This window comes from Scyliorhinus torazame, chromosome 25 (genome assembly GCF_047496885.1).
Source record: "Scyliorhinus torazame isolate Kashiwa2021f chromosome 25, sScyTor2.1, whole genome shotgun sequence".
Taxonomy (NCBI): domain Eukaryota; kingdom Metazoa; phylum Chordata; class Chondrichthyes; order Carcharhiniformes; family Scyliorhinidae; genus Scyliorhinus; species Scyliorhinus torazame.
In genome coordinates this window covers 31,503,962-31,527,801 of record NC_092731.1, presented here as the reverse complement: position 1 = coordinate 31,527,801, position 23,840 = coordinate 31,503,962, and the positions used below count along the sequence as shown (strand labels likewise).

The 23,840-nt window shown below is 50.8% G+C and overlaps 1 protein-coding gene across 6 annotated transcripts in view; it reads right to left on the bottom strand.

Moving 5' to 3' along the window:
- LOC140402460 (acidic phospholipase A2 E-like) overlaps positions 1-23,840 on the bottom strand; it is a 313,842-nt gene that overhangs the window by 114,989 nt on the left and 175,013 nt on the right. For 2 of the 6 annotated variants that reach the window (XM_072490264.1, XM_072490268.1), the window contains exon 2: positions 18,356-18,388. The exons of 2 other annotated variants lie outside the window; for them this stretch is intronic. Coding sequence is in view for 3 of the 4 variants with exons in the window: in XM_072490268.1 (XP_072346369.1) it covers positions 18,356-18,359 (4 nt within the window). In the remaining variant the exon portion in view is untranslated. Of the gene's footprint in view, positions 1-7,708; positions 7,891-18,355; positions 18,389-20,916; positions 21,141-23,840 lie in introns of those variants that run through there. 2 more of the 6 variants (XM_072490267.1, XM_072490266.1) reach the window with 2 other exon arrangements.

Here is a 23,840-nt window from a genome sequence, read left to right as displayed (position 1 = left end):
ACCACCATCTAGAAGGACATGGGCAGCAGATACCTGGGAACCCCACCACCTGGAGGTTCCCCTCCAAGACACTCACCACCCTGATTCAGAAATATATCGGCCGTTCCTTCACTGTCGCTGGGTCAAATCCTGGAATTCCCTCCCTATCAGCACTGCGGGTGTACCTACACCACACCGACTGCAGTGGTCGGCCTTTTGGCTAAGATCAAGTGTAGTCTCTTTTGATCGAGGGAAGCTGAGGATTTCGATGTCGATTGTGGATTGGAGAACTCGGAGGGATTGAAGTCGTAAAAGAGGAAACGTTTGGAGCTTGGCTGCTATTGGTGGATCTACATGCTGGCCTAAACCTCGGGTTTAGGCCTAACGCCGATACAGTTTCACACCCAACGAACGAGCTATGGATGCAGCTGCATCCCGACCACCAGGCTGGGGAGTGCGAAACACTGTCCGAGTCACAGTGAAGAAAACGGAAGGAGAGTCACCTTTGGATCGGATACTCTTCGTGAAGCGGGTGCTGCTCGAGTGTTGTGGGTTTAAAGCAACAGAAATCTTCTGCTTGCAAAACTTCCCCAAGAATGGCTTCTTTGATGTCACCTTCAAGAGCGTCGCAGCGTGCATCAAATTCTTGAACGTCTTCAAGGAAAAAGGTAACCAGAGTCCCCTGTCGATCCTGACTGCGGAGCCTCTGTTTACGCTACCGGCACAGCGAAATCGGGTTGTTACACTGCACACGTACAACCCCCACGTCCCTGTGTCTGATGTGCTCACGTTCCTCGCCAGGTACGCTGAGCTGAAAAGTGACAGCGTGCAAGTGAAAGACACCTTCGGCATCTGGACAAGTGAGCACCAGGTCAAGGTGACCCTAAGAACGGACAGCAACGGAGCCATCCTGCATCCCCCCTCCAATTTCGCTATTGGAGTAAATCGTGGCCACCTCTACTACGTGGGACAGCCACGAGTATGCCACACCTGTGGCAAAACGGGGCATGTTGCCGCAAACTGCAGTGTGACCTTCTGCAAGAACTGCAGGCAGGAGGGACACATGACTAAGGACTGCAAGGAAGACAAGTGCTGCAACCTGTGTGGGGAGGCCGGCCATCTTTACAGGGCCTGCCCGAAACGCGGGGCGACATATGCACAGATCATCAGCAGCGGAGTCAAAAAGGCGACCAGAGAGGAGGTGCATACACCCTCCACCGAAAAAGACACCACGGTTCAGAATGAGGAAAAGCAACAGAAGGGCCCCCAACAAAAAGAGGAGGCCCCAGCACCCCCTGACAACCCAACCCCAGCCCCATCTGATGAGGAACACTCAATGGAAGAGGAAGAGGATGGGACAAAGAATAAAGAGCCCTGGGAAACCGTGAACAGGGACAAACGAAAGAGAAAACAAAAAAACAAACTGAAGAACCCCCTGAGGGGTAGTGGCAAAAAGCGACACCTCTCAGCCGGCGCACTTAGTGCCGACACCTCATCCGATGAGGGAAAACAGGACAAGAATCGGCCTCAGATAAAGAGGCAAAGCACCAACGTGGAACGGAAGGCACAGACCCCCCAGACCACCCATCGGGAAGAAAACAAGGTCACAGACCAACCCCCGATAGCAACGAGCAGCAACAACCCAGGTGAAGACCGGCCTGCAACCCCAACACCTACTGACTGCCACGACGAACCCCAGGGCTACACCACCCCCCCAATGCAGCTGCATCAAAATCACGGGGCCAGTACGGACCAGAACAGTTTTCTCAGCCCTGCAACTGTGCTAAAGTTTGCGAGCACCACCGGCATGCTGGGGAACATTCAACAGCTGGAACAGCCAACTGTATAGACTCTGGACTCTTGAGACAGGTAAATCTATCTTTTTATAATGGGTTTAAAAATTGCATCCATAAATGTGCGAAGCATCAAAGATACTTCGCGGTGTGTAGCCACACTCAACTATTTGGCAAATGTAAAAGCTGACCTACTGTTCCTGCAGGAGTGCGGAATTCCGCACCTCAGCAACTACAGGCGCTGGTCGAGCTGGTGGTCCCACGGGCCATCCATCTGGTCAGGAGGAAACGACTGCCGCTCCTCCGGCCTGGGTATTCTGCTGCGGGGAGGCAACTTCACCATCTCCGACGTTAAGGAGGTGGTGGGCGGGCGCCTCCTCGTAGCAGACGTGAAATACAAAAACACCCCTCTCAGACTTATTAATGTGTACGCCCCGGCCGTAAAAAGTGAGCGGCTGGCAGTTCTCCAGCAACTCCCACTGCTGTTGGCCACCTCCAAGCCGGTCATCCTGGGTGGTGACTTCAACTGCATCATCGATGCGGCTGGACGATCCAGCAAAGCCGACAGCAAACTAGACGCTACGTCCAGACTCCTGATGGAAACGGTAAAAGACGCCAAGCTGCTCGACGTCTGCAGCAACCCTGCAGACGGAGCGCAGCGTAGATACACATGGTCACGGCCAGACGGGTCCGTCCGCTCCAGGATAGACTTCTTTTTTGTGTCCCGAGCTTTCACGGTCAGGTCCACCGACGTAACGCCGGTGATCTTCTCTGACCACTGCCTCCTACTGGCCGACTGCCACCTGCAGGAAGACCAGGGGGTAGGCAGGGGGACGTGGAAGCTAAATGTAAAACTGCTGACCCCTGAGAACATCGAGGAACTCAGGAGGGATTACAAAGGTTGGAGAACCGTGAAACCCCTCTTTGAGGCCCCACATCTCTGGTGGGAAGCAATCAAGGGGAATATCAAGAGGTTTTTCATCCTCAAGGGCGTTCAAAAGGTGAGAGAGAGACGAGGGGTCATGTCCAGGCTCCAGAAAAGTATGCAAAATTTGCTCCAGCTGCAGTCGATGGGGGTGGATGTCAAGGAGGATCTCCAAGAGGTGAAGAGCCAGCAAGCCTCGCTCTACACCTCGGAGGCCTCCAAGGTTATCTTCCGTTCCAGAGTCCGCTCCGTGGAGCAGGACGAAAAGTGCTCACGCTTCTTCTTCCAAAAGGTGCACAGAGAGACCTCTGTGATCAGCAGCCTGAAGGAAGAAGATGGCTCTGAAAAGTCATCGCAGTCTGACATCCTGAGGATCAGCCAATCCTTTTATGCCGGACTGTATGACCTGAAGCCAACAGATAGCACTGTTTCCCAGACCTTCCTGTCGACTATCACGGAGGTCATAGGCGACAGCGAGCTGGAAAACCTGGACAAACCACTAACTCTGGACGAGCTGACAAAGGCCGCCAAGTCCTTCGAGACGAGTAAAACTCCCGGAAGCGACGGCTTACCGGTTGAGTTGTATTCGGCTCTGTGGGACTGGATGGGCCCAGACCTGCTGGAAGTGTACGAGAGTATGCTTCTGGAAGGCAGCATGTCAGAGTCCATGAGGAAAGGCATCATCACCCTCATCTACAAGCAGGAGGGGGAAAGGGAAGAAATTCGAAATTGGCGACCCATTTCACTGTTGAATGTGGACTACAAAATTCTAGCAAAGGTCATCGCCAATCGGGTCAGGTCTGCTCTGGAGTCGGTGATCCACCTTGACCAGACCTGTGCTGTACCCGGCAGGAAGATCTCTGATAGCCTCGCGCTACTCAGGGATACGATCGCCTACGTGCAGGACAGGGGGGTGGACACTTGCCTCATCAGCCTTGACCAGGAGAAGGCTTTTGACAGAATATCACACACCTACATGATGGATGTGCTCTCCAAAATGGGGTTTGGGGAGGGAATTCGCAATTGGATCAAACTGCTCTACACAAACATCTATAGCGCAGTCTCAATCAATGGGTGGGAATCAGAAAAGTTCCAGATCAAATCTGGAGTCAGGCAGGGCTGCCCTCTCTCCTCTGCCCTTTTTGTGTGCTGCATAGAACCTTTTGCCGAGTCCATCAGGAGGGATCCGGGCATAAGAGGAGTGACGATCCCAGGCAGTGGAGGCATGCAAGTCAAGGCCTCCCTGTACATGGACGACGTTGCCGTCTTCTGCTCGGATCCTGCGTCTGTGCGCAGGCTCTTGACCACCTGCGACCAGTTTGAACTGGCCTCGGGAGCCAAGGTAAACCGTGGCAAGAGCGAGGCCATGTTCTTTGGGAACTGGGCCGACCGGTCCTTTGTCCCCTTCACTGTCAGGTCAGATTACCTGAAGGTGCTGGGGATATGGTTCGGAGCTGCTGGTGCGTGCACCAAAAACTGGGAGGAGCGCATAGGAAAGGTAAGACAGAAACTGGGCTGGTGGGAGCAACGCTCCCTCTCCATTGCGGGCAAAACCCTGGTCATCAGGTGTGAGGTACTCTCGGTGCTACTGTACGTGGCGCAGGTCTGGCCCATAACCCGACCCTACGCCACAGCAGTCACCCGGGCCATCTTCAAATTTATCTGGCGATCCAAGATGGACCGTGTCCGAAGGGACACCATGTACAAACCTCTGGAGAAGGGAGGGCGGAACGTACCCAACGCCTCCCTCATCCTGTTGGCCACCTTTGTGTCCAGCTGCATCAAGCTGTGCGTGGACCCCCAGTATGCAAACACCAAGTGTCACTACATACTGAGGTTCTACCTGTCCCCGGTGTTGCGAAGGATGGGCCTGGCCTCATTGCCGCGGAACGCTCCAAGTAGTTGGACCGTACCGTACCACCTGTCCTTTGTGGAAAAGTCTTTGAAGGAAAACACCTTTGACCACAAGGCAATGAAGCAGTGGTCAGCACGTAATGTCCTCGAGGCCCTCAGGGAAAAGGAGACCGTGGAGGACGTTGGATGGTTCCCTGAGCAGACTGCCAGAGTCATCTGGCAGAACGCCTCATCACCAGAACTTTCAAACAAGCACCAAGACCTAGCTTGGCTGGTGGTGAGAAGGGCCCTCCCTGTCAGATTCTTCATGCACACCCGAAGGCTCTGCACCAATGCACGCTGCCCTCGGAGTGGCTGTGGGGGAAATGAGACGGTCACACGCCTCCTTGTGGAATGTGCCTTTGCAAAGAAGGTCTGGAGAGAGATGCAGTGGTATTTGTCAAGGTTTATCCCAAACAGATCTGTGACACAGGACTCTGTGCTCTACGGACTGTTTCCAGGGACACACACCGAGACAAATATCAACTGCTGCTGGAAGGTCATCAACTCGGTAAAAGACGCTCTTTGGTCTGCCCGAAACCTGCTGATCTTCCAGTGCAAAGAATTGTCCTCGACCGAGTGTTGCAGACTGGCACATTCCAAGGTCCAGGACTACGTGCTGAGGGACGCACTCAAGCTTGGGGCAGCTGCCGCCAAGGCGCAATGGGGAAAGACCACTGTGTAAAGTCTTTCCAGCAAATGTACACCGAGGGGCGGGTAACAGTGTAAAGCCCCTCGGTCTGGGCAACCAACACTCCAATGTACAAAAAAAACTGGCACTATAAATATTTAAGAAGGAATTGTAATGTAAAGAGTGATATGTGTATGACAATATCAAAATTGAATGGAAGATAGTCAAGGCAACGTGTAACCCTGCCGGAAATGTACAGTCAAGACAATTTGAAATGTTTCTGTAATGCTCATGATAAATTTTTATGAATAAAGTATATTTTTTTGAAAAAAAAAAAAAACACCGACTGCAGTGGTACAAGAAGGCACCTCGCCACCACCTTCTCAAGGGGCAATGAGGGATGGGCATTAAATCCTGGCCCAGCCAGCGACACCCACACACCATGAATACATTTTTTTTAAACCACCAGGATGGTGTGGGGCTTGGAGGGTATCTTGCTGGTGGTGTTCGTGTATGCCTGCTGCCCTTGTCCTTCTAAATTGTAGAGGTTGTGGGTTTGGAAGGTGCTGTTGAAGGAACCTTGGTGAGTTCCTGCAGTGCATCTTGTAGATGGTGCACACGGCTGCCACTGTGCAGCGGTGGTGGAGGAGGGAGTGAATCTTTGTGGATTGGGTGCCAATTAGGCGGGGCTGCTTTGTCCTGGATGGTGTTGAACTCCTTGAGTTGTTGGAGCTGCATTCCAACTGGTCTCAAGAGGCACTTACTCACCAATAACCTGCACACCGATGCTCAGTATTGCCATTCTGCTCCAGACATCTTACAGTGGAGAGTATTCCATCACACTCCTGACTTGTGCCTTGTAGATGGTGGACAGGCTTTGCGTAGACAGAATTCCCAGCCTCTAGCTTAAACATAGAGCTTCAGCATTTATATGGCTGGTGCAGTTATGTTTCTAGTTGATAGTGACCCCCCAGGATGTTGATGGTGGGGGATTCGATGATGGTCATGCCATTGAACATTTAGATTCTCTCATGCCTGACACTTGAGTAGGATGAATATATTATTGTCCCTTATCGATCCAAGGCTGAATATAAAATCTAGGTGCTGCTGAATGGGGACGCAGACTGCTTCATCAAGCAGCTGAGGTGGTTGGGCCCAGGACGCTACCTTGAGAAACCCCTGGCAGCGACATCCTGGACCTGAAATGATTGGCCTCCAACAACCACCACTACCTTTCTTTGCGCTCTGTACGACTTCAACCAGTGGAAACTCTTCTCTCTGATCCCCGCGGACTTCAAGGGCAGTCACCTCACCGCTGCAGGTCAGCCCTTCTCTCCATGTTTGGACCAAGGCTGTACTGAGGTCAGGAGCTGTCTGGCCCTGGCAGAACCCAAACTGAGTGTCAGTGAGCAGGTTATTGCACTGTCGACGGCCCCTTCCATTACTTTACTGATGATCAAAAGACGACTGATGGGGCCGGGTTGGATTTGTCCTGTTTCTTGTGTACAGGACACACCTGGACAACTTTCCACATCGAAATGAAAAATGAAATGAAAATCGCTTATTGTCAAAAGTAGGCTTAAAATAAAGTTACTGTGAAAAGCCCCTAGTCACCACATTCCGGCACCTGTTCGGGGAGGCTGGTACGTGTCATGATATTCAGGTAAACATCATGGTGCAAACATACATACATACTGATGGACAGATCAACGGACCAATCAACACCACAGGCAAGAGCATAGACACTACAAAACAGGGAACACGACACTTCCCGCTCATTCCAGCAGGAGACAGCTCAGGGCACAGAGCTCACAGCAAGCCACTCAGACATCCACCTTGTGCTGAGTGCCACTCCAGGATAGTGTTAGGAATAGGTCCACAGATTCAAGGGTTATGATCGAACCTCAGTAACCAGTTTACCACTGTAAATAAATGTTAGAAATAAAACCGTTGTACCATTCGCAACCGTGTTGGTTCGTCTGTGTAGCAGAGCACCCAACACATCAGTATGGGAATTTAACCGTGCTGCTGGCCTGCCTTGGTCTGTTTTCAAAGCCAGCGATTTAGCCCTGTGCTAAACCAGCCCCTACCTGCCGGGTGGATGCCAGTGTTGCAGCCGTACTGGAACAGCCTGGCTAGGGGGTGCGCGGCAAGTTCTGGAGCACAAGCCTACAGCACCATTGGGATACTGTCAGGGCCCATAGCCTTTGCAGCATCCAGTGCCTGCAGCCGTTTCTTGACATCACCATGGAGTGAATCGAATTGGCTGAAGACCGACATCTGTGATGCTGGGGACCTCGGGAGGAGTCCGAGGCGGATCACCCACTCGGTGCAAGTTGCGAATGCTTCAGCCTGATGGGCTGGGCTCCCCCATCATTGCGTTTGGACTTTCCTCCTCCCCCTATCACTGTCGGTCCAGCAGCATTGTTCTGGAAATGACAGGACTACAAAGCTTTGATTTGATACTTTAGGTGTGGGATTATTTACCTCTGTCGAGCTTGCGTTGCTTCCACTGTTTGACAGGCATGTCGTCCTGTGTTGTAGCTTCAGTAAGTTTCCAGGCATGCCTTACACTAATGATGGAATACCCACGTCCCTGTGTGTGCAAGTGTGTGCAAGCTGGCAATTGTATTCCAGGAGCGTTGTATTTGAGAGCAGCTAGGGCCCTTCAGGCCCAGTGAATGAGCAGCATTGAACTAATTGACCCCTTTGCGAATGCTGCTGCCTTTGAGGCATTGCACAATTCAATGAGTCAGATTAGGGGAGTGTGCGGATTGTACAGTACAGCCTGTTCCTCCTCTGCAGAACAACTGGAACTCAGCCAGCCTGGAGCCAAATGTAAAAAGGACTCAAGGAAATACCTGATAGCCTGTAGAACCAGCACTCCCAGGAATGTCCTTGTTAATATCTGCCCCAATATCCTGTTGCACGATCTCTGACTTTTATCAACATTTTATTTTTTAAATATAGAGTACCCCATTAATTTCTTCCAATTAAGAGGCAATTTAGCGTGACCATCCAGCCTGCCTGCACATCTTTGGGTTGTGGGGGCGCAACCCACGGAAACACGGGGAGAATGTGCAGACTCCACACGGACAGTGAACCAGAGCCGGGATCGAACCTGGGCCCTCGGCGCCGTGTGGCAGCTGTGCTAAGCACTGCGCCACCGTGCTGCCCCCTCTGACGAACTTTAAAAGGAGATTTCCTAAACTGTAAGAGCACAGAGTGCAAATAACTGTATTGAACCCTGGTATTGCTGTTTGCTCATTGTCTCGCATTCGGGTGGACTGTTTTAATATCAGGCACTGTCTCTCACTGGGTAGAGACTGTGTCAGAGCAAGGCACTGTCTCTCTCTGGGTGCAGACTGTGTCAGAGCCAGGCACTGTCTCTAACTGGGTACAGACTGTCAGAGCCAGGCACTGTGTCTCACTGGGTAGAGACTGTGTCAGAGCCAGGCACTGTCGCTCACAGGGCAGAGACTATGTCAGAGCCAGGCACTGTCTCTAACTGGGTACAGACTGTGTCAGAGGCAGGCACTGGCTCTCACTGGGTACAGACTGTGTCAGAGCCAGGCACTGTCGCTCACTGCGTACAGACTGTGTCAGAGGCAGGCACTGTCTCTCATTGGGTAACAGAGTGTGTCAGAGCCAGGCACTGGCTCTCACTGGGTAACAGACTGTGTCAGAGTTAGGCACTGTCTCTCACTGGGTACAGACTGTGTCAGAGCCAGGCACTGTCCCTCACTGGGTACAGACTGTGTCAGAGCCAGGCACTGTCACTCACTGGGTAACAGAGTGTGTCAAAGCCAGGCACTGGCTCTCACTGGGTAACAGAGCGTGTCAGAGCCAGGCACTGTCTCTCACTGCGTACAGACTGTGTCAGAGCCAGGCACTGTCTCTCACTGGGTAACAGACTGTGTCAGAGCCAGGCACTGTCTGTCACTGGGTACAGACTGTGTCAGAGTTAGGCACTGTCTCTCACTGGGTACAGACTGTGTCAGAGCCAGGCACTGGCTCTCACTGGGTACAGACTGTGTCAGAGTTAGGCACTGTCTCTCACTGGGTACAGACTGTGTCAGAGCCAGGCACTGTCCCTCACTGGGTACAGATTGTGTCAGAGCCAGGCACTGTCACTCACTGGGTAACAGAGTGTGTCAGAGCCAGGCACTGGCTCTCACTGGGTAACAGAGCGTGTCAGAGCCAGGCACTGTCTCTCACTGCGTACAGACTGTGTCAGAGCCAGGCACTGTCTCTCACTGGGTAACAGAGTGTGTCAGAGCCAGGCACTGTCTCTCACTGGGTAACAGACTGTGTCAGAGTTAGGCACTGTCTCTCACTGGGTACAGACTGTGTCAGAGCCAGGCACTGGCTCTCACTGGGTAACAGAGTGTGTCAGAGCCAGGCACTGTCCCTCACTGGGTACAGACTGTGTCAGAGCCAGGCACTGTCACTCACTGGGTAACAGAGTGTGTCAGAGCCAGGCACTGGCTCTCACTGGGTAACAGAGCGTGTCAGAGCCAGGCACTGTCTCTCACTGCGTACAGACTGTGTCAGAGCCAGGCACTGTCTCTCACTGGGTAACAGAGTGTGTCAGAGCCAGGCACTGTCTCTCACTGGGTAACAGACTGTGTCAGAGCCAGGCACTGTCTGTCACTGGGTACAGACTGTGTCAGAGTTAGGCACTGTCTCTCACTGGGTACAGACTGTGTCAGAGCCAGGCACTGGCTCTCACTGGGTACAGACTGTGTCAGAGTTAGGCACTGTCTCTCACTGGGTACAGACTGTGTCAGAGCCAGGCACTGTCCCTCACTGGGTACAGACTGTGTCAGAGCCAGGCACTGTCACTCACTGGGTAACAGAGTGTGTCAGAGCCAGGCACTGGCTCTCACTGGGTAACAGAGCGTGTCAGAGCCAGGCACTGTCTCTCACTGCGTACAGACTGTGTCAGAGCCAGGCACTGTCTCTCACTGGGTAACAGAGTGTGTCAGAGCCAGGCACTGTCTCTCACTGGGTAACAGACTGTGTCAGAGTTAGGCACTGTCTCTCACTGGGTACAGACTGTGTCAGAGCCAGGCACTGGCTCTCACTGGGTAACAGAGTGTGTCAGAGCCAGGCACTGTCTCTCACTGGGTACAGACTGTGTCAGAGGCAGGCACTGTCCCTCACTGGGTACAGACTGTGTCAGAGCCAGGCACTGTCTCTCACTGCGTACAGACTGTCAGAGCCAGGCACTGTCTCTCACTGGGTAACAGAGTGTGTCAGCCAGGCACTGGCTCTCACTGGGTAACAGAGTGTGTCAGAGCCAGGCACTGTCTCTCACTGGGTAACAGACTGTGTCAGAACCAGGCACTGTCTGTCACTGGGTACAGACTGTGTCAGAGTTAGGCACTGTCCCTCACTGGGTACAGACTGTGTCAGAGTTAGGCACTGACTCTCACTGGGTACAGACTGTGTCAGAGCCAGGCACTGTCTCTCACTGGGTAACAGACTGTGTCAGAGTTAGGCACTGTCCCTCACTGGGTACAGACTGTGTCAGAGCCAGGCACTGTCCCTCACTGGGTACAGACTGTGTCAGAGCCAGGCACTGTCTCTCACTGGGTAACAGAGTGTGTCAGAGCCAGGCACTGGCTCTCACTGGGTAACAGAGCGTGTCAGAGCCAGGCACTGTCTGTCACTGCGTACAGACTGTGTCAGAGCCAGGCACTGGCTCTCACTGGGTAACAGAGTGTGTCAGAGCCAGGCACTGTCTCTCACTGGGTACAGACTGTGTCAGAGGCAGGCACTGTCCCTCACTGGGTACAGACTGTGTCAGAGCCAGGCACTGTCTCTCACTGCGTACAGACTGTCAGAGCCAGGCACTGTCTCTCACTGGGTACAGACTGTGTCAGAGGCAGGCACTGTCCCTCACTGGGTACAGACTGTGTCAGAGCCAGGCACTGTCTCTCACTGCGTACAGACTGTCAGAGCCAGGCACTGTCTCTCACTGGGTAACAGAGTGTGTCAGAGCCAGGCACTGGCTCTCACTGGGTAACAGAGTGTGTCAGAGCCAGGCACTGTCTCTCACTGGGTAACAGACTGTGTCAGAGCCAGGCACTGTCTGTCACTGGGTACAGACTGTGTCAGAGTTAGGCACTGTCCCTCACTGGGTACAGACTGTGTCAGAGTTAGGCACTGACTTTCACTGGGTACAGACTGTGTCAGAGCCAGGCACTGTCCCTCACTGGGTAACAGAGTGTGTCAGAGCCAGGCACTGTCTCTCACTGGGTAACAGACTGTGTCAGAGCCAGGCACTGTCTCTCACTGGGTAACAGAGTGTGTCAGAGTTAGGCACTGTCTCTCACTGGGTAACAGACTGTGTCAGAGCCAGGCACTGTCTCTCACTGGGTAACAGACTGTGTCAGAGCCAGGCACTGTCTGTCACTGGGTACAGACTGTGTCAGAGTTAGGCACTGTCTGTCACTGGGTACAGACTGTGTCAGAGTTAGGCACTGACTCTCACTGGGTACAGACTGTGTCAGAGTTAGGCACTGTCCCTCACTGGGTACAGACTGTGTCAGAGTTAGGCACTGTCTCTCACTGGGTACAGACTGTGTCAGAGCCAGGCACTGTCTCTCACTGGGTAACAGAGTGTGTCAGAGCCAGGCACTGTCTCTCACTGGGTAACAGACTGTGTCAGAGCCAGGCACTGTCTCTCACTGGGTAACAGACTGTGTCAGAGCCAGGCACTGTCTGTCACTGGGTACAGACTGTGTCAGAGCCAGGCACTGTCCCTCACTGGGTACAGACCGTGTCAGAGTTAGGCACTGTCTCTCACTGGGTACAGAGTGTGTCAGAGTTAGGCACTGTCTCTCACTGGGTACAGACTGTGTCAGAGCCAGGCACTGTCTCTCACTGGGTAACAGAGTGTGTCAGAGCCAGGCACTGTCTCTCACTGGGTAACAGACTGTGTCAGAGGCAGGCACTGTCCCTCACTGGGTACAGACTGTGTCAGAGCCAGGCACTGTCTCTCACTGGGTACAGACTGTGTCAGAGTTAGGCACTGTCCCTCACTGGGTACAGACTGTGTCAGAGTTAGGCACTGTCTCTCACTGGGTACAGACTGTGTCAGAGCCAGGCACTGTCTCTCACTGGGTACAGACTGTGTCAGAGTTAGGCACTGTCTCTCACTGGGTAACAGACTGTGTCAGAGTTAGGCACTGTCTCTCACTGGGTAACAGGCATTGTAGAACAGGGGTTTTCGAAGTGTGGGTCGTGACGTGCAGGTGGGCTGCGGGCAGATTTTAAGGGGCCTGCTGAGCGATCTGTCGCACTATTCCCGCGGTGGTTCCGATCGTGGGAGAAGCGCCTAATGGCCGCAACCAGCTTTTGCATCAAGAATGGCAGGAGTTGCCGCCTTTAAATGGAAATAAATGAGGCTGAGTGCAGTCTTTTGGCCAGAAGCAGCAGCAGTGAACAGGTCATGTGCCCAGCAGGCAAGTTAACTCTGAAGATTAATGGTTTTCTTAAAAGTAAAAGATGGCCAGAGACTGAAATAGGCAGTTTGCCCATTGGACAGGATCTCACAACTGAATTTGCTGGCAAGAGCTGCACAGGAGAGTCCAGGGCAGGACAGAGCGATGCTAGTGTTAGCTTTGTACAGAGTTCCAAGGACTCTGGTTAACAGTCTACAAAGAAGAAACTTAACTCGGGAACAAAGCAATATGAAGATGATTTCTTGAGGTATGGTTTTGTCAATTGTGTTAATGCAATTAAGTATGTGTTATATGCAGGGAAGTACTGGCAATGATTGGAGAAGTTTCAGATTTTGAGAGAAAAGTGGTGTGTGAAACATTCCTTTTGAGGTTGAGACCCCAGAGTCAGTTATTTACCTGGAGCTGACTCCAAATGAAAAGACTAACCTGCTGTACCTGACCTGTGCCAGCACATTAAAACAGGCCAAAAGCCCACAAGGCTGTCAATATTTTGGAGTAGCATCTTCCAGGAGTATCCAGTGCTGAGTAAAACAAGCATTTTGTTGCTGTTGTCCTTCACGGTGACCCTCATGTGTGAGAATTGATTTTCCGTTTTCATAAAGATGAAGACAGCACAAAGGAACTGAATGAAGTCTGCACCTAATAAGGGCATTGTCCTTTCCTCCTTTGAACCTGATTCAAGTGAGATCGTGAGGACCAAGCAGGCTCCTCTTTCGCTTTAAAGGTGAGCAAACATGGCGTGTGTCGTGAAGGGTGGTTGGCAAAAATGGGTCCAGGTTAAAAAAAAGTTTGAAAAACAGGTGTAGAGGGAACGTTACTCTGCATCTAACCCTGTGGTGTCCTTACCTTGGGAATGTCTGATGGGTAAGTGTGGAGAGTTCATTACTCTGTATCAAACCCCGTGCTGTACATGTGTGTGTCTCGGTGGCTAGCACTGTAGCGTCACAGCACCAGGGAACCTAGTTCGATTCTGAATTTGGGTGCAGGTGTGGAGTTTGCACGTTCTCCCCGTGTGCGCGTGGGTTTCCTCCGGGTGCTCCGGTTTCCTCCCACAGCCCAAAGATGTGCAAATTAGGTGGGGAGTTCCGGGGATAGGGTGGGGGAGTTGTCCTGGGTGGGGTGCTCTTTCAGAGGGCCGGTGCAGATTCAATGGGCCAAACGGCCCCCTTCTGCACTGTAGGGATTCTATGATTGTAATCTAGACTGACGGGATGCTGATTGGCTGTCTCTCCACCATCTCGCACAAACGTCTCCTTGCCTAGCCGTAAGTCTCAATTCCTAGGAGCAAGGTTACAATTCCCAGGAATGCCAGGTGATAGCAAGTGTGGCCCACGGATGAACTGTCGGATTAATGACAAACAAATGGCTAAAAATGGATGGGATTCGAGATCTTATTTCTGGTGCGAAAAGTATCTGAATTAAATACGCCCTCAATATTCTTGTAATGTCTGCATGTTACTGATTCTGTGGAGGGTGATTGAATACTCAGAGATTGCCTGTGGGACCTGGTGACAGCAGCAAGTGGGAATAATGCGTCCAGATCAGGAGCGACCTGCAGGGGGCAGTCCCGTACAGTGAATGAAAATCTCAAACTCTGAGCATCACAGTGAGAGACTGAGGTTCGAACTGAAAACAGTCAACTGGGATAAAAAAACGTTCTCCACTTTGAGAAAATCGATTTATAGCACGTAAACAGAAAATGTAAATAATCAGGTCGCACCGACCCTTGGACTCGAGTCACAGAGAGGTGCTGCATCCATTGGGAAAATATAAACTCACAGAATCAACAGTGCAGAAGGAGGCCATTCAGCCCATTGAGTCTGCACCAGCCCTTGGAAAGAGCACTCTAATTAAGCCTACACCATCACATGCCAGTGACTGATGGAAATGAGGCTATGACAGGTGAGGATCTTGAGAGGATTGTTATCACTAAGGAGGTAGTGATGGGCAAGCTAATGGGGCTAAAGGTAGACAAGTCTCCTGGCCCTGATGGAATGCACCAGAGTGCTAAAAGAGATGGCTAGGGAAATTGCAAATGCACTGGTGATAATTTACCAAAATTCACTCGACTCTGGGGTGGTCCCGGCGGATTGGAAATTAGCAAATGTGACACCACTGTTTAAAAAAGGAGGTAGGCAGAAAGCGGGTAATTATAGGCCAGTGAGCTTAACTTCGGTAGTAGGGAAGATGCTGGAATCTATCATCAAGAAAGAAATAGCGAGGCATCTGGATGGAAATTGTCCCATTGGGCAGACGCAGCATGGGCTCATAAAGGGCAGATCGTGCCTAACTAATTTAGTGGAATTTTTTGAGGATATTACCAGTGCGGTAGATAACGGGGAGCCAATGGATGTGGTATATCTGGATTTCCAGAAAGCCTTTGACAAGGTGCCACACAAAAGGTTGCTGCATAAGATAAAGATGCATGGCATTAAGGGGAAAGTAGTAGCATGGATAGAGGATTAGTTAATTAATAGAAAGCATAGGGTGGGGATTAATGGGTGTTTCTCTGGTTGGCATTCAGTAGCTAGTGGTGTCCCTCAGGGATCAGTGTTGGGCCCACAATTGTTCACAATTTACATAGATGATTTGGAGTTAGGGACCAAGGGCAATGTGTCCAAGTTTGCAGACGACACTAAGATGAGTGGTAAAGCAAAAAGTGCAGAGGATACTGGAAGTCTGCAGAGGGATTTGGATAGGCTAAGTGAATGGGCTAGGGTCTGGCAGATGGAATACAATGTTGACAAATGTGAGGTTATCCATTTTGGTAGGAATAACAGCAAAAGGGATTATTATTTAAATGATAAGATATTAAAACATGCTGCTGTGCAGAGGGACCTGGGTGTGCTAGTGCATGAGTCGCAAAAAGTTGGTTTACAGGTACACAGGTGATTAAGAAGGCAAATGGAATTTTGTCCTTCATTGCTAGAGGGATGGAGTTCAAGACTAGGGAGGTTCTGCTGCAATTGTATAAGGTGTTAGTGAGGCCACACCTGGAGTATTGTGTTCAGTTTTGGTCTCCTTACTTGAGAAAGGACGTACTGGGACTGGAGGGTGTGCAGAGGAGATTCACTAGGTTAATCCCAGAGCTGAAGGGGTTGGATTACGAGGAGAGATTGAGTAGACTGGGACTGTACTCGTTGGAATTTAAAAGGATGAGGGGAGATCTTATAGAAACATATAAAATTATGAAGGGAATAGATAGGATAGATGCGGGCAGGTTGTTTCCACTGGCGGGTGAAAGCAGAACTAGGGGGCATAGCCTCAAAATAAGGGGAAGTAGATTTAGGACTGAGTTTAGGAGGAACTTCTTCACCCAAAGGTTTGTGAATCTGGAATTCCTTGCCCAGTGAAGCAGTAGAGGCTCCTTCATTAAATGTTTTTAAGATAAAGATAGATAGTTTTTTGAAGAATAAAGGGATTAAGGGTTATGGTGTTTAGGCCGGAAAGTGGAGCTGAGTCCACAAAAGATCAGCCATGATCTCATTGAATGGCGGAGCAGGCTCGAGGGGCCAGATGGCCTACTCCTGCTCCTGGTTCTTATGTTCTTATGTTCTATCCCAGTAACCCCACCTAACCTTTTTGGACACTAAGGAACAATTTAGCATGGCCAATCCACCTAACCTGCACATCTTTGGACTGTGGGAAGAAACCAGAGCACCCGGAGGAAACCCACGCAGACACGGAGAGAACGTGCAAACGCCACACAGACAGTGACCCAGCCGGGAATCGAACCTCGGACCCTGGAGCTGTGAAGCAACAGTGCTAACCACTGTGCTACAGTGACGCCCTTTCACATGTGCTAGTTCCTGCAAAGCACAGTTCCATCTAGATTTCTTGTCGCGTGTATCGAGGTACAGTGAAAAGTATTGTTCTGCATACAGTCCAGGCAGATCGTTCTGTATACAAAAATACAGGACATACGATAAATGCACAATGGGCACCGGGGTGAAGCATACAGAGTGTAGTGCTACAATAGAAGAGAAGATGCGTAGAGAGATCAGTTCAGTCTATTAGCGGGTCATTCAGGAGTCTGGTAAAAGCGAGGAAGAAGCTGTTTTTGATTCTGTGCGTGTTGTCAGAGTTTTGTATCTCCTGCCCGGTGCAAGAGGTTGGGAGAGACAATAACCCGGGTGGGAGGGGTCTTTGATTACGCTGCCCGCTTTCTCAAGGCAGCGGGAGGTGTGGACAGAGTCAGTGGATGGAAGGCAGGTTCGCTGTGATGGACTGGGCTGTGTTCACGATTCTCTGTAGTGCTGTGGATTGAGCTGCATTGACACCCATGGGTGCTTGGTGATGACAGGCACAGTTCCCAACAGGGGTTGAGTCTGGTTCATCATGCTGTGCTTCATGCTGCGCGTAAAGTTCGATGCATGCTGGCTTGTGCCAGACACTGTTCCATGCTCACTAACTCATCCTGTCTTTCAAAAAAAGAATTCTATTTACCGCCTGTACTTGTGTAAAAATCAAATTTGTGGGACCAGCGCTTTAGGTGAAAAGTCCTGGTTTTTCCACCAGTGATTTTTTTTTGCCAGGGTTGATGTGTGGGTTTTTTTTTGGCCCAAGTGAACTCCCACAAGAAGCAGGAGTGGACAATTCAAGTCAGCGCCGCTGGGACGTTGCTGCAGGAGTTCCTCAGGGTCGTGTCCCAGGCCCAACCATCTTCAGCTGCTTCATCAATGACCTTCCGTCCATCATAAGGTCAGAAGTGGGGATGATTGCGGATGACTGCACAATGTTCAGCACCATTCGCAATTCCTCAGATGCTGAAGCAGCTTATGTCCAGATGCAGCAAGACCTGGACAATATCCAGGCTCTGGGCTGACAAGTGGCAAGTTACATTCACGCCACACAAGTGCCAGGCAATGACCATCTCCAACAACAGATAATCTAACCATCTCACCTTGAAATTCAATGGCATTACCATCACTGAACTCCAACTATCAACATCCTGGGGGTTACCATTAACCAGAAACTGAATGGACTGGTCAAATAAATACTGTGGCTACGAGAGCAGGTCAGAGGCTGGGAATCCTGTGGTGAGTAACTCACCTCCTGACTCCCCAAAGCCTGTTAATCATCTACAAGGCACAAGTCAGGAGTGTGATGGAATACTGTCCACCTGCCTGGATAAGCGCAGCTCCAACAAAGCTCAGCTCAACACCATCCAGGACAAAGCAGCCCCGCTTGATTGCTACCCTTTCCAAGAACATTACATATTTCAATCCCTCCACCACTAACGCACAGTGGCAGCCGTGTGTCAACTACAAGACGCACTGCTGGAACTCACCAAGGTTCCTTAGACAGCACCTTCAAAACCCACAACCTCTACTATCTAGAAGGACAAGGGCAGCAGATATTTGGGGACATCACCACCTGGAGGTTCCCCTCCAAGTCTGTCACCACCCTGACTTGGAAATATATTGGCCTTTCCTTCACTGTCGCTGGGGCAAAATCCTGGAACTCCCTCCCTAACAGCACAGTGGGTGTAACTACACCAAAGGGACTGCAGCGGTTCAAGAAGGCAGCTCACCACCACCTTCGGAGGGGAACTAGAGATGGGCAATAAATTCTGGCCTAACCAACGACACCCACATCCCATAAATAGATTTTAAAAATATACGATCATGGCTGACCTTGGACTTGAGCTCCATTTACTCACCCATTCTCCATATCCTTTACTTCCCAAAAAAGACTGTCGGAATAAAAAAGAAGAAAAAAATTGATAACATTAAAGAATTCAGATTAATTATTATTCATAATCTTTAATCATTTGAATCAATAAAAACAAAATTGAAAAGCTTAAATGTTTCTAAAAGCGCACCAGTTTTTAAATATGTTTAATATATTTAGGGTCAAATCAAATGAATAATACCTCCAGGATTATATTTTGGTTCGGTATGATTAAAATACTAGGGTCATGTTTTACACAGTGCCTATGAAAAATTAGGATATTTTAGACCACAAATCATGGGGTTAACTTTTACACCACTATATACAATGTATAGCACAACTCGCCACCACCGGACATCTCAAAGCACATTCCCTCCAATTGTGGGCAGTCGTATGGTGATTTGGGAAATGCAGCAGCCAATTTGTGCATAGCAAGCTCCCACAAGCAACAATGGGATCGTGAACAGACCACGTTTCTTTGTCAGGTTGATTGAGGGATAAATATTGGCCAGGGCGCTGGGGAGAACACCCCTGCTCTTCGAGATAGTGCCACGGGATGTTTCACACCCAGTCGGCAGGCAGATGGATTGGATTTTGTTTACTGTCACGTGTGCCGAGGTACAGTGAAAAGTATTTTTCTGCGAGCAGCTCAACAGATCATTAAGTACTTGAAAAGAAAAGGAAATAAAAGAAAATACATAATAGGGCAACACAAGGTACACAATGTAACTACATAACACTGGCATCGGGTGAAGCATACAGGAGTGTAGTGTTGTACAGGGGCTGGTGTAGCACAGTGGGCGAAGGCAGCTGACTTGTAATGCAGAACAAAACCAGCGGTTCAATTCCCGTTCCAGCCTCCCCAAACAGGCGCCGGAATGTGGCGACTAGGGGCTTTTCACAGTAACTTAACTGAAGCCTACTTGTGACAATAAGCTATTATTATTAATGAGGTCAGTCTATAAGAGGGTCGTTTAGGAGTCTGGTAACAGTGGGGAAGAAGCTGTTTTTGAGTCTGTTCATGCGTGTTCTCAGACTTTTGTATCTCCTGCCCGATGGAAGAAGTTGGAAGAGTGAGTAAGCCGGGTGGGAGGGGTCTTTGATTATGCTGCCCGCTTTCCCCAGGCAGCGGGAGGTGTAGATGGAGTTAATGGATGGGAGGCAGGTTCGTGGGATGGACTGGGCTGTGTTCATGACTCTCTGAAGTTTCTTGCGGTCTTGGGCCGAGCGGTTGCCATACCAGGCTGTGATGCAGCCCGATAGGATGCTTTCTATGGTGCATCTGTAAAAGTTGGTAAGAGTTAATGTGGACATGCCGAATTTCCTTAGTTTCCTGGGGACGTATAGGCGCCGTTGTACTTTCTTGGTGGTAGCATCGACGTGGGTGGATCAGGAGAGATTTTTGGTGATGTGTACCCCTAGGAATTCGAAACCACCTCCACCTCAGCTCCGTTAATGCTGACGGGTGTGTACAGTACTCTGCTTCTTGAAGTCAATGGGGGGACTTGTTTAATGTCCCACCCACCACCCCCCCCCCAAAAAAAAATGGGACATCTCCAAGACTGTAGCGCCAGCCCTGATTTACTAGCGCACAAGTTCTGGAGTCGGACTTGAACCTGGAAACTTGTGTGTTTGTGGTGAGGATGTTGCCAGCCTGCTGACATGTGCAGTTCTTTGGGTATGTGAACTTTTGGGGGAGCAGATTGCGCACTGAGATAGTTTATAATAGTAATTAGTGTTGTTGGCTATAGATTCCACACAACATGATATATCATTGTTACAGAGTATGTTTAATGTTGAGAATGGAAACACAGATAATTTAATTCAAGTTACGTCAAAGAATTTAGATTGTGTTTCCATTGAAAACCTGCTTTACAAGGGTTTAGTTTACAGCTTCCAAGCAGCAGCAAGATTTATGTGTTTTATTTTTAGCCAACGTGGTGGGATGTTTAACCATGACGGGAACTGTATCTTGCTTCACAGGGTAAAGAAATTATTTTAAATTCTGGAGAGAAAACGATTACCTTTATTGTTTCGCCTATCAATGAGCAGGGCAGTGGATTCATGAACATAATACAAATTGTTAGGGCGGCACAGTGGTTAGCACTGCTGCCTCATGGTGCCGAGGACCCGGTTCGATCCCAGCCCCGGGTCACTGTCCGTGTGGATGTTTGCACTTTCTCCCCGTGTCTGCGTGAGTCTCACCCCCACAACCCAAAGATGTACTGGGTAGGTGCATTGGCCATGCTAAATTGCCGCTGAATTGGAAAAAAAGAATTAGGTACTCCAAATTTATTTTTAATAAATAATACAAATGATTCCTTTCTTCCATTCACCCGTAAGCAGAAACGTGTTTTTGATTTGTTCATTTTTTGGTAAGCGGTGGCGTATTCCCTAGCCCCTCGTTCTTTTCAACCCCACAGCAAACTCAAAGGGTTAGTTTATTGCACACTTTCAATAACCCCCGCTGCACTCATACAGCAAAGATAGGGATGGAGGGAAGAAGGTTTTACAGGACAGAGAGATCAGAGAAAGTAAATGTTGGTTCACCTGAGTTGCAGAGTCCAGAATCAAAGTCAGACGAGGAATTCCTTCACAGAGGTCGGGCGGGTTGAAAACCGGTGCTGTGATATTCACTTTTCTGACATTGCAAGCTGAAGGAGGCGCGCAGAGGTGAATCGGGTTTTATAGCTGACGGTGCAGAACTTCCAGGACAGTCAGGGTAGATGTGGTCAGGAATCCAACCTGGGCCAGAGCTCCTCCTGTGTGACCTGCTAGTCAGATGTCAAAGCGGCAGATTGGAGTTTCCAGAACAGGATGACAATATTAACGTGTTCAACAAGCCTGATCCTTCGGTTATGTGACCTTACCTTTTGTGCAGTTATCCCCGTGTCTGCCATGGGTTTCCTACGGGTGCTCCGGTTTCCTCCCACATTCCAAAGATGTGCAGGTTAGGTGGATTGGCTTGATAGATTGCCTCTCAGGGCGGGGATGCAGGAATAGGGTGGTCTTTCCCAGGGTCGGTGCAGACTCGATGAATCAATGATTAATACCTGTGGCTTTGGTTGAGTTGAATTGTCGACTCTTATCAAGGCCGGGATTCTCCGCTAACCGGCGGGGCAGGCCGTACCGGCACCAAGGAGTGGAGTGAACCACTCCAGCGCCGGGCCGCCCGGAAGGTGTGGAATCCTCCGCACTTTCGGGGGCTAGGCCAGCGCTGGAGTAGTTGCCGCTGTGCCAACTGGTGCCGAACGGCCTCCGCCGGCCCTCGGGTTGGCGCATGCGCAGGAGCGCCTGCGTGTTCTGGTGCATGCACAGAACCGCTGGCGTATTTCCTGCACAGGCGCAGAGGTGTAGCCACCTAAATTGGCCAACTCCCGATTTAAAATGGCGAACGGCAAAAGGCTGATGGGAAACTCAGCCGACAGAGAGACAGAAACCAGCAGGTGCAGGTTTGCTGTGTATTTAACTCTGCAAAAGGCCAGACAACATCGATACCAGCGACCATCACTATAACAATGTAACAGCCATCTGCATACTGATGAGCAATCCCCGGGAACAATAAGTAACATTTGGGACACACAAAGCGAAGCCAGACTCCTCGGCGCCAGCAGGAGCCAACACAAAGGAGGTGAACGAACACCTCGAGACCGCCCATCGATCAGGGAACCGCTCCAGCATTGGAGAAATCGAACCAAGCGATTGGGACAATGTCCAATCACTTGGGACCAGGTACAGGGTCCGCCCCGAAAGGCGGGAAGCCCCTGGGGACTATAAGAGTTAAGCCCCAAGTTCAAATCGCTCTCTTCACCTCTTCGTCCTGCCCGGGTCACCCAGCAACACGAACCAACCTTGACCGTGACCGGTGCAGTGACCACCGACAGAAGTAAGTCTTAATTCAACGCACGCTACGAGATAGGCGCTCCTAGCTACCAATCCGTACCAACTTCCAATCCCGCAGACTCAGAACCCGAACGAAAGGCCATTTGTTCCCCTGACCTGGTGGGCCAGTCCGAAGTTAAGTATAGGCCTGTTAGCTGTAGAAGTAGCTTAGACGTAGAATTTGTGCATGAGTAGCGATTACTGTGTATAATAAATGTGCTTTGATTTGAATCTTACTAATCGGTGTATTGGGTTATTGATCATTACTCGGACTTGAACCTCGTGGCGGTCTCATAAAGATACCTGCCGACTCGAGAGCAAAGGTAATAAAACAGAGCAATTGAACCAACGGAAAGTTAGCAACAGAGGGTTTCCTCTCCGCGCCGGTCATAGCGGAGCTTTACAGCGGCCGGCGCAGGGGGAAAGAGTGCCCCCACGGCACAGGTCCGCCCGCAGGTCGGTGGACCCCGATCACGGGCCAGGCCGCCGTGGGGGAGCTCCCCCCCCCCCCCCCACCTGGGACCGGATCCCACCTCACCCCCCTGAGGATTCTGCAGGCCGCCCGCAGAGCCAGGTCCCGCCGGTACGGACCTGGTGTAATATACGCCGGCGGGACTGGCTGAAAACGGGCGACCGCTCGGCCCATCGCGGAGCGGAGAATTGCCAGTGGGGGGGCACTGCCAACAGCCCCCGACCGGCGCGGCGCGATTCCCACCCCCACCAAAAAAACGCCACCAGAGGATTCGGCAGCCAGCGGCGGGGCGGGATTCACGCCGCCCCCCCCCGGCGATTCTCCGTCCCGGCGGGGTGGGGGGTCAGAGAATCCCGCCCCAGGTTTGTAAATGTAAGCACGATTAATCCTTTATTCTTAACAATGATTATAATTAAACAGGCCAACAAAAACTGGCTATCCACTATCCGATTCACAACTGTCCCTTTCTATCTATCCCCCTGTAATGTTCCGCACGGGACTTACGGGGTGGGAAGGATTATCTTTCCCGTGAATCTCGCTGAGTATGACTCCCCTGCTTGGGTGGGGGAGGAGTGGACCTCCATTCAGCTGTGCATATAAGGCCGGCCAGTAAGCACCGACCTGGAAGGGATCTGATAGTGATCCACCGTGAGTTGTATTTAACCAGCTGCAAATAAACCAAAGTTCTCTATTTTACTCGGTGTGGTAAGGGCGGCACGGCGGCGCAGTGGTTAGCACTGTTGCCTCGCGTCGCCGCCGTCCCCGAGTCACTATCCGTGTGGAGTTTACACATTCTCCCCGTGGCTGCTTGGGTCCCACCCTCACAAACCCAAAAATGTGCAGGGTAGGTAGATTGGCCGCACTAAATTGCCCCTTGATTGGAAAAAAAGCTATTGGGTACTCTAAATTTTGTTTTTAAATTTACTCGGTGTGGACTCCCCGTGTCTTCATCAAACTGGCGACGAGGATTAAACTGGTCTGCTGTCGTTGCTGCGATCTACTCGGCTGAGTCACCTCTCCGGTTTTCCGGACCCAGTTTGGAACCGATTATTTTGCCACGCCTCTGTTTGGGCGGTTAGATGCTGGTGTTGAAGACTGGAACCAGTACGAAGAAAGGATT